Source organism: Wasmannia auropunctata, unplaced genomic scaffold (assembly GCF_000956235.1).
Source record: "Wasmannia auropunctata unplaced genomic scaffold, wasmannia.A_1.0 LD335986.1, whole genome shotgun sequence".
NCBI lineage: Eukaryota > Metazoa > Arthropoda > Insecta > Hymenoptera > Formicidae > Wasmannia > Wasmannia auropunctata.
The window spans coordinates 235,844-247,298 of record NW_012026904.1 but is presented as its reverse complement, the minus strand read 5'-3'; the positions used below and the strand labels follow the sequence as shown (position 1 = coordinate 247,298).

The following is an 11,455-nucleotide window of genomic DNA, read 5'->3' as shown; positions in this document are numbered from 1 at the left end:
GTCACACTTGTCATCTTATCATAGCGCATTGCTTATCTATTTTTTACATACCAATAATTATATATTGAGGGGAGAAAATTCCGACACTTAATAAATTCTCTCTTCTCTCTCTCTCTCTCTCTCTCTCTCTCCTCCCTTCCTCTCTTATTTTGTATATATTTTGTATACGTACCACATGCAATGATAAACGAGCGATGAAGGTAAGAAAAGAAAATTATAATAAATTGTTACCGAAACGAGTAACAATTTAATTCGTAAAGATATCAATAATAATATATTATAAACTTTAATTAGCTTATTATTAGTCAGCAATCAATTTACGACCGGCGGAATTTGTACTCGCGCTGCAAAATTTCTGACTATATAATTCGTCGTCCTTAATCTAATCTTTTTTTCAATTTATTCAATGAAAAAAAAAATGAATTATTCTATGAATTATTCCGCGTTTCAGAGATAAAACAATATGATTGTTGCTTAATAAAGTTAATCGATTGTTCGATGTCGCTATCTGCTCTTCGATATCACCACGTTAATTTTCATGCGAATTCTCTTTATAGGAACAATTATTTTTTAAAATTTATACGTATTATTTTTCTATAAGAATTGATCTCGAGAAACATTCTCAAAGCAGAGCCGATTATTTTTTCGAATTTTAAATAAATATAATTTAAATTATATTTTTTCTTTTCATCTTATACTTTTTTTCTCTTTATAAAAAGTATCCCTGCATAAAAAATATATTGTATATTACAAAAATTGAAAATCCCGTATAGATTAATTAATGTATATTTCGTATCCTGCAAATAATGATATTTTTCTTGCAATTTACAAAAATCATGGGTCTTTTATCTAAAAAAAATTACAATAATATCTTAATAATTCATATCAATAATTGATATACGTGTATATATTGGACTGGATAAACCATTTAATTTCTTTGTTGCTATCTCTGAAGGAGATACATATATTTATTTACCAAGATGTCCAAGATAGATATGAAAATGCTCTGTATATTTTGCAGTGATTTCCTGGTATCTACTTGTATCTATCTGTCTGCAATTGAAACCGAAAGAAGAGACAGCGCTCATCGATTCCGATGAATAATACTGGCGCAAGTCTAATTCTAACGGCTCATGTTTTGCCCGTCGTAACTATGACTACAACTTGCTAAGCTAGAGAGAAGTATCGTGTCGGAGGCGTAGGATTGTATGCAAGCTCTCGACACAAGTGTGCGAATTCACGTTTTAGTGATAATCCCGGCGACGTTAGAGACAATCCCGGCGAAATGAATGATAAGGATGACAGCGCTTGGGTGTTCGACTCCTTGATTGGATTTTTGCAAGGCCCCATTTGGTCCTCGCCCCTGCTGACCTTCATCGAGGAAAAGTCCCTCGGTTCGTACAATTATTCGGAAATACTTTCTTCATTTTCTCTCGAACCAGAGCTCTTCGGTTAAAAATTTTTTTTATACGCAGTAAGAAAGAAACAAAGAAAAATTTCATAGCGTGGCTTGTAACGGGATCACATTCATCTATTTTTGATACTTTTCAGAATATTCGAGATAATTTCTTTACAATGGAAATAGAAGCCTTCGTAAAATTAGAAAATTTTTCGCCGAGGGCTGCTTAATTAACAAGATTAATTTGTAAGAATATGATCTGTAAATGAGTATTACACAAAGTCTCTCCAATATGTTGTAGTTTTCGAGGCCAATACCGAAGACTGCGAAGAGTATCGGAAAATATATCAGGAGTACAAGAACTTGGTTGACTTGCTGCTCGGTTGCTTTATGGAAGATATGAGTATCACGCCGGAACAATTCGAACACGCGTGCACCGTTAACAGAGATACAAAGATCCCAATACATTTTCAACAAGTATGCTCATTACACACTGCATTTGTCTGCACGAAGAATTATATTTTACTAGTATTTTATAAGATTAAAAAAGAAATTCACGTATTCGATATCAAAGAAGAAAGAAAAATGACATATTTAAAAATTAATATATGTAAAAATGAATGGCAGAGACGTTAGTGAAAAATTCACGATACAATTTACCTCTATCAACAAATGCCGTTGTTCTCTTCTTAAAAATTATACGTTCCGTTCTGCGTTTTAGAATCTATTCGAACAAATATGGGCGGCGAATGAGTACGAGATATTCAAAAGGATGATGATACAAAAGAACTTGGAGCTCCAGCTGCAGGCGCTAAATATGATCGAACAAAAATACGGTCTCACACCTGCCTCCCTCGTGTACGAGACGGATGGCTTCCTTGACGACGAACTGGTCATGGAGGACTTGATACAGTACGTTATATCATAAATATATCAATATATCAGGCAACATATATATGTATTGCCATACAAGAATTCGAGACTTTCGTAAAAACGGTTTTTGTATCGGAGGAATGAGAACCATATATATCTTTCATATGTGTGCGCAGGAAACGTGTTCTAGAAGATCAGAGCGAGGAGGAGTCAGGTATATCCTCGGAAACAACATTGATCGCTGAACACGAGCGTCTAGCTGCCGAATATCACAATGAAAGGGCGTTATTAGAGGAAGCATTAAGAAAGTCGCAAGAAGGATCCAGAAATACTTCGGAGGACGAGTCAACGGAAGATGTTGAATGTGCCACCGTATCGGTTGATAAAAAGTCGTTAGACAATCTTCACCTCAGGAAGACCGAGCCTCTCAAACCGATACCGGCTTCGAAAAAGAAATCTGATGAGGATGAGGTATTTACTTTTGATTTATGCGATATTAATATATATGTATAAATATATATAATTTTCCATAAATAATATGTGTATAGAAACAAAAATTTATTGTATTGCTTAAATTATTGCAGATGAATGCAGAAGATATTAAAAAGAGGCAAGAATATCTGAAAGCCAGGCGAGATAAACTTGTAGCTTTGAAAAAGGAAGCTAGAAGCCAACAGTTAGAAATGAACAAAACTCGGCCGAGCTCGGCCAGAGTAGTCGCCGAAGCGACTATGAAAGGACAGCAAGAATTAGAAGCAGCGCAAGCTATAGATCCTTCAATACTTCAAGTACGAAGGGCTCTTGCCGCCCGACTGAAAGCTGAAGTTGTACATAAGTAATTTTTAATCCACATTAATATATATATATATATATATATATATATATATATATAAAATATATATCGATTTCTCATAATTAATTAGTTTTAAACTCGCAATCCCGGTAAAGAGCTTCATACAAAAGACTACATGATTGTGATATCTAGAAAAGTAGTATATGCAAAATTGTATTTAGACGTCGTACGTCAGATATAGTTTCCGAAAAATGTGCGAAAATGTACGAATTTTTATATTCTTACGTCTTTATTTAAGAATGTTCCTATTTATTCTTGACATTTTCATGAAGGGTAAAGTACGTAAAACATATTTAATATCTGCAGATATCTTCACCCATGTACTATTTTATCTTATCAAAAGTCTGATTTTTTTAAGTAAAACTACATTTAATAAAAGAAAGAATACTGCATTTTAAATGTTTTTTCTCACTACTATATAAGAATATGTTTGTATAAGTCTAATAGTCAATAATAAGGATTTAATGCACATTTATAAATATAAATATACGAAAAAGTATAAAATGTTTAAAGATTTCCAATTATTTCACTAACTATTAATTAGATTAAATCACAATTATCAAGCACACTGTGTTTTTGTATTCAACAAAAATTCAAAAGTATAGATATTAAGGTAGATTAGTTTCGCTAATAAGTATTGATCTAATTTTTAATTTTATTTAATTAAATACTCTTCGCACTTCTACAACACACTGTATTTGTATAATACACATTTATCACTCTCACTTTTTTGCAGTCTACTTTCTAACAAATGAAATGGATTCATAGCATAATACCAGCAATAAGTACGCTGTGTATACATGATATAAATATCTAACTTTCCTCTTCATTATTTAAAGAAATACTAACGTATATTTCTCTGAAATATACGAAGAATAATGAAAATCAATGTCTACCTGCAGCATGCAAAAAATTCGCTCTATATAATATATACATGTACAGAATGTGTCATGGATATTTAATATATGTATATATTTAGTGTAATTATAATTAGTTTTATAATTTTAAATTAAATATAATTCTCTTTTCCTATCGCTGCAGACATCGATCTACTTGATACAACAGTCAACTGATTTTGATTGTTAGAATTGAACTGTTCACTATAATCAAGTTAGAATCTATGATACAATATTGGGCAAAAAATTCGTGAAAGTTAAACAACTTTCTCTGTAATATTTGCGTGTTTTGTGCTATGAATCCTGCATTTAGATATCACTTTTGTTGCCTGATTGTTTCTTTCATTCCCCAGTAGAATAAAATGCAAAATTTTTTTACAATTACCTTTTTCAATTACAATTCATTCACTTATCATAATACACACAAGATTGTATACTTTATACTTGCTCTTAATTCACAAAATTCTCGAATAGCTTTTCATATAAAAAGATTTCCTTTGCTCTGTGTGTATGTGTGTATGTCTGTGTGTGTACGTGTGTCTGTATATATGTGACTCTCAAAGAAAAAGCTTCTTATTTGTTTTATTATATATAATTAAAACGCATGCTAGTATTAGCATGTGATATTGTACAATGTGTGCACGTCTCGACATGTTTTCCTCCTTTAACATTATATCGACGGTTGAAAAATGTATGTTTGCGATCTCGGCGATGGTTTTGAGGCAGAATGTTTTAAACTATCATATCATATGTTCAGAGCTATATCATATAATAATATTATAATGAATTTTGAATATATTTAATAGAAGACACAAGTATAATAAAACACCAATATTTTCAGAGCAACTAATAAATACGAGATTATAACGATTTTGTGCTTGTAAATTTAATTGGATGTGTTTTATTTTACTTCGTATTATAAAAGTATATCTTTATTCTATAAATATGAATTCGTAAATAGGAAAAAAAATGATTAGAAAATGTTTAACTCATTAGTTTTCCAGTTGCTTTAAAATTTTAAATTTTAATGCATACAAATATCAATATAAAAATGAAAACGAAAAAAGCTAAATAATAATCAAATATATCATTGATGAGAGACGAAATGTATAAGAGCGTAACACACTCTGTACAAATGTATATATCAAATTTGTCAATTTAAATAGCACATGACCGCATTTTTTACTCTCCAATATCACTTAGATATTAATTCATTTCTTCTTTCTTTTTTACTTACATTCTTTACACTCAATAACATTCTAGGCTTAATATTTGTTCTTTATTATCGAATAAATTGTGGATATATGTAAAACACATAAAGAACAACATTATTCAGCTTATCTTACTTAACTAATTAATATTAGCCTTTGTTACATTTCTTCTTTTTGTGATCAGTCCAAGTTGCACAACATTTTATGTACATGTATCACTCAGCTCCAGCGAATTCGCCTAACTCAGATATTCACAATTTGTTCATCTTGTGATTGAATTAACTTCTGAATCCCTTTCGCTATAAGTAAGAGTTAATATATATGTATATGTGTACAGGTGTATATCTCCACTGCAATATTTCAAGCATTTATGTACTTACAGTCCTAAAGCAGTCTTGGAAATTCTTTCGGGTATTAGGCATATCGTTGAAAAATCTGTACATTAGTTTGTAATACTTTTCTTTGTAAAGTCAACTGAACGAAAAACGATGTAAAAATGAAAGTTACTAATATGATACGATATAGAAATTATATAGTGATAAATGCAAAAATTAAATTTTCATTGTCAACTTTATCGTTTGCATAAATGATTTGAAGAAGCACTTTTTTTCTGGAGCTGATACAAATAGATAGAATCTAGTTTTCTGATATGATACTGTAAAGTTAAACTTTAATTTGAATTATATGTATCTAGTTTCAAAATGTTATTCACTTCTACAAGATAAAATTATTTATCATAACACTTCATCTCTTGTTAAATTTAAATAGCATAAACACAAATTAAGAATTTATATTGCATCGTCTGACATTTTTTTATCTGATATATAAATTATACGTTTTATATATATATATTATAAACATGTTTATAATTTAACAAAGCTAAATCGCATATACGAGTCTATTTTTACAAAGCGCTTTTCTGTCATTCTTGGCTCCACTTTGCCCATCACGTAAATACGAACAATATATTTTATACATAAGCCTAATATTCAAGCGTTTCGCGATACATTCAAGTTATACTTTACACATCAAGGATTAACATTGGGCATGAAGTGCAGACTGATAAATATACATAAATCAAATATTTATTGTACAATTACTACTACTTACATTGACAATCGAAAAGCTTGTTGAAAGTATTTCAAAGGGAACTGAATTCCTTAAACAAATTGCATGTTTCTGTTTAATCCATGAGTGTGGTTGTTTTACAATCGTTACAAATATACATATATATACAAACTAAATACTTCTGTTGAACTGGATAAAGTTTCATAGTGCCTGACCCGTTGAAGAACCGTTCTTTTTATCGCGCAGCAGGCGCGATAGGAAACTTACGAATGGCAAAACAAAACGCTAGATTACTTTTGTGCGGTACATCATGTACTCTTTGTCTTCTCCGAATTGTCTTACAACATGTTGCAAGTTCTTTCTTGGCAGACTTACCAGATAACTGTGATACACTGTGATTACGATTTAGTCACAGTTCAACTATGACATTCCAGTTTAACTGTGACAGTTAGTTTATCACTGTGTCTAAGCGTACACTTCGATCTCCTGTGTACCTGTAAGTCACTAAACTTGGCTAATTCTAGCCAAATCTTCTTAGACTATTTATAGTTATCCATGAGATTATCTTCCCTAATGCGCAAGATGGTTCCAGACAAGTGGAATGGACTCTATGATTTGTTTAGTATCTCTTACTTTTTTTTTTAACGCATTATACAGTACATCGTACTACATTATATTATGCCACAATATTAATATTACTGATCGTTTCATTAAAGAAAGTTCATTCTTCCTTTGTTTTTATCGACACATTCGACCGAGCTTACAGTTTTCATTCAGACCCTATTTATGTTTCACATACTATACACAGTATCAACACAGACAGACCTATGAATGAGTGCCCACCATACAGTTTTTTTTTTTTCTTTAAAAAGCACTTATTGTTGTGTCCATTCCTTAGCGAGAAAGCTCAATTTTATATCTCTTCCGACAATGAGGAGATAGATCTGTTTTTACATGTAGGAGGGTCGTGAAATGATAATAGCAATTAAAAATCACAAATGTTCTTGTTCTTTCCAAGTTTGCCTACTATGACAATCGTTGTCGTTTTGGGGAAGGACTTAATTCTGAATCTTCATCCTCCTCATCCGAATCTCCTTCATAGTCGACTAACCCCTGTAGAAATTAAATTTATTTAAATCTCAATTTTATCATAAATCTATAAATCAACAGAGAATTATTTGTCGATGCAAATTGCAATTTAAACTTCAATTTAATTATTTCACGGATTTAAATATCAATAATTTTATTTGCGTATTAAAATGATGCTGTAAAACTATAATATTCCAAATGAATGTATCTCTTTCTTGTTTTACCTTCTTAAACAGTGCCGTTCCCGTTTTTTCCGCAGTGCCAATAGCCGGAGAAGGATTTATGTCCGAAGCAATTGGCGATTCATTCGTTGTTGACGAGCTATTATTGATCTGTGGTTGTTGCGAGGTAATATTATTATTAGCAGTATTGTTATTTAATACAGACTGCTGTTGCTGTTGTTGCTGATGACTTTTCGAATCTACAAAAACGAAATGCAAAATTTGAAGATAATGATTTAGCTTAAAAATTCGAAATATAAGATCTGCTATTGTGACATAATTGCCACCTCACCTTCATCAAATTCTTCCTCTTCATTAAACCATAGTTCCTCCTCCTCGTCAAGCTGCCTCTGATCCCTTCGATACCGACTGTTCCGTAAGATTGATGGAACACTACACATAAATAATTTAAATACATATGATTTTATAAAATAAAAATGATTATACTGTCAGTTTTTAGTAATGATGTATTCTATATAATTGTGTCTTTTATCTTCTTTTCTTTATAAGTATAGTAAAAGATACATTGTATACCTGTCAATTGTAGTTCTATCACGATCTTTCAACTTGTCTTGATGTTGTTCGTACCTTAACTTTAATGCTTTAAATGTTTGTACATAATCAATTGCTTCGAGTTCCTTTGAGAAGTTTTCAACAACATGTGAACATAGTGACTTAATATCCTCCTGAAAAGATCATAATAAAATATATAAATTGTAGTAAAATACTAGAAATTCTTTCTTGTTCTTCGAGCGCAAAAGCAAAAGCAAATTTTACTTACCAATTTGATAAATTCAAACATTTCCAATATAGCTGAATCTAGGAGATTGTATCTGCCATTGTTTCTTACAAATGCATCGAATACGGGTGCAAACAGGTTACCCTTAATTATATACCTATTATAAAATTCATCCTTTAATGCTATAATCTTCCTCATAAACCTTAATGCACATAGTACTAGAAATGTGTGTGTTGATTTCATTAAAACCAATATTCTTCTGAGTAAATCTTTATTCAATATGCAGTTTTTAATATGGTACGTATGGTGCTCCACGCAGAATGATAACAATTCCAAGATCAATCCCAAAAGTTGTACTGTTCTATAATCCTCTCTCGCAGGTCGTTCTCCGATCGTGTTAGCCAGGAGAGGGGCTATTAGAGTACCGATACTATTCTTGTAAAAGTAATTTAAGAAATCAGTCTTTTCTGATTTGTTAACAGAAGCCAACATGTTCTCTGGGTCCAGAAGTAAACGTAGTACACCGGCCAACTGCACTGCTCCACCCAACTCAGGATCACTGTCCCCGACAAGTTGAGCAACTATTACATTCACTAACATTTGGTCCTGTTCCGTGTTATTCATCTGTTGTAATGTATAATCTCGTACAACACTTGGAGAGTATTCCACGATATAAGTCAATATGTCTATACTGGCCGTTTTTGTCTGTGCATCGTTCATCGCCAAAGTGATTTCTAGAGCGGGGAGTATTCCAAGTGCTGTTAATGTCTTATAAAACGCCTCCTTTCCCTGCGGCTGGAGATTTTGCGAAAAGTTGCAAAATTCTTTTAAAAAAAGGACTAAGTCGCGTCTCTTGCTATCTAATGTCGCTTCGTCCGTTAACTGACGAAAAAGTTCAGTAAGAAATTTCTCATCGTCCTGTATCAAAGTCACTATTTCAACTTTATTGAAGAATATAAAACTACTCAATGTACTCAGCATGTTGTCCTCGAATACACTCGGGGTTGGCAGCACTACGTCTTGAATGTATTGAACTCTGTATGTTTGGTGGATTTTAGCTAACAGTTCGGTATTTGTAATAGGAATTGCTTGTTTAAATCTGGCTAACTGTCGTAGATACTCTCTATGCCTCTTTGGCTGAGATAACGTCGGCTCGTACTCCAGACAGCCGACAACATCGAAAATCGTATCGTCGCTGAACATAACTTCGAATAATGCATTTTTATTGAGTAAGAAAATATTTTTGAATATATCGTAAAGATGGTGTAATCCCTCGATATTCTCTAAATCCTCGCATGTACGAAAAAGATTTAGCAATTTCTTAATGTAGCCCTCGGACTCTAGTGCCACTGCTAATTTCTCTTTTCTCATTGGGGACGTTAAACAATTCTCTATGAGCTCGTTAATGTCTTCCAAACGACTAAGCTCACACGGAGGTAATTCGATAGGCGGTGCCGCATCTGACATATCATCGAACCGCTCATCTTCGGATTCTTCCACTATGTCTTGTGTTATTTCTACAGATGGATCCTTGCCCTGAACCTGACAGATTTTCTCCCATATTTCGTCACAGCCAGCCTTTTCTTGAAAACTTAGGGCTAAATCGAAATTATCCCCTTCTGACCATACTATCAAGGTATCCTAAAATCATATTTATACATATTTATTCGTACATATCCCATGTACGCATCATGCCACATAAATTATAATTAATTTTATATATTATGTATAATTATATTCGTATTATACATTAATATATAGAATCAATATTTTAAAAGAAAATATTGATTTTTCAATAATACAAAAATGCTAAATATTTTATAAAAATTTAAATTTTAAACGAACAAATTAAATACACTCATCTATTCGCTCAGTTTTTATAAATATTACAACTAAATTAGAAAACTTTGTACAAGATAACCAAGTAACAGTAGTATCTAACGTAATATCTAACTAGTAATACTGATAAACTGCTCAAAAAAAAGATGCTTGCTAAAGAGAGTCATAAGGAAAGTAAATTCATGAAATTTCTGATTACCTGTTGTTTCTGATATGCCGTGTCCGGTTGTATTTTACTCTCCAGCAGGAGAGAGCCATCGCTCTCCGCTCTTACCAAAAGGGAAATTCCCTTCAATCTCTCGACATAGGAAGAGGAAACGTGACCTGTACCACGATCATCCCATTGCCTGTCTGCATTAAGTGCATACAGTTTTACTCTTCTACGTGTATCCGTCATATTGTAAAATTAATTAGCGAACTCTCCGTTATCACCAACTATTCCGCATGCCTTTCCAGGATTCACGCAATCTTTGGCTATCTCTCGGCAGTTATTTCAATGGGAGAACTCTCAGATACCTGTTGGAGCAACAAATGGACAAAAACCAAGATATGTTAGACTTCCGCATGCCCTTGTACAGCCCATCGAGGTTTAACGTAATTGCGTCATACACGTATAGTACAGTATAAACAAAACGTTTCGGTAATGTGTCAGTCTCTCTCTGCCGAAAGGCGCTGCGCGAAAGGCCGCGTCCGCGGCTCTCAGGCGGAACCCCCGTGCGGTTGAATAATATGTGCACAAGCTTACACACCAGTCGACTCCGGCTCCGTTCGGCCGACGATCATATGCATGCTCCGAGAAACTGTGAACTCGACGAATAGCACGAGCAACGGATGCACATCATGGGTGAACGTGTTGCGTTTCCTCCAGGCTCCTTTCCCCGACGGCGTCGGCCGTCAGTCACGGTGTCCACGAGTGTTCGCGCGTCCTGCGCGCCGTTCGTCGGACGGACCGTACGAACGATCCCCTTCGCGGGTGAGCTCTCTACCCTGGAGAAGACTCCTGAGAGGCACGGAGTACACGCGGGATAGGATCGCGTGCTCGCGACTCTCACGTGTGCTGCGATGTCTGCGTAGATACGCGACAGTCAGACTCGTCGATTTCGACCGGCACGACGACGGCACGGCTGGCTCCAGCCTGGACACCGATCACTCTTGGTCAAGGGAACGTTGGCGCCTATGGCACTCTCCGCTCCGCTGTGTACAGTTCTTCCCGCGACGACGACGACGACGGCGGCGACGGCGACGGCGGCGACGGCGGCGGCGGCGG

At 34.0% G+C, this 11,455-nt stretch overlaps 2 protein-coding genes across 2 annotated transcripts; one reads left to right on the top strand and one right to left on the bottom strand.

The window, feature by feature from the left end:
• Positions 1-181: 181 nt before the first annotated feature.
• On the top strand, positions 182-3,138 carry LOC105454321 (cilia- and flagella-associated protein 36). The gene is made up of 6 exons (XM_011696871.1): positions 182-200; positions 1,022-1,394; positions 1,701-1,876; positions 2,121-2,311; positions 2,449-2,743; positions 2,857-3,138. The coding sequence occupies exons 2-6, from the start codon at positions 1,286-1,288 to the stop codon at positions 3,109-3,111; spliced, it is 1,026 nt and encodes a 341-aa protein (XP_011695173.1). The 5' UTR covers positions 182-200; positions 1,022-1,285; the 3' UTR covers positions 3,112-3,138.
• Positions 3,139-6,301: 3,163 nt separating this feature from the next.
• On the bottom strand, positions 6,302-11,397 carry LOC105454319 (serine/threonine-protein phosphatase 4 regulatory subunit 3). Its single transcript, XM_011696870.1, has 7 exons — positions 10,938-11,397; positions 10,388-10,704; positions 8,392-9,990; positions 8,145-8,296; positions 7,903-8,003; positions 7,614-7,810; positions 6,302-7,413 (listed from the first exon to the last, which is right to left on the bottom strand). The coding sequence occupies exons 2-7, from the start codon at positions 10,583-10,585 to the stop codon at positions 7,327-7,329; spliced, it is 2,334 nt and encodes a 777-aa protein (XP_011695172.1). The 5' UTR covers positions 10,586-10,704; positions 10,938-11,397; the 3' UTR covers positions 6,302-7,326.
• Positions 11,398-11,455: the final 58 nt, after the last annotated feature.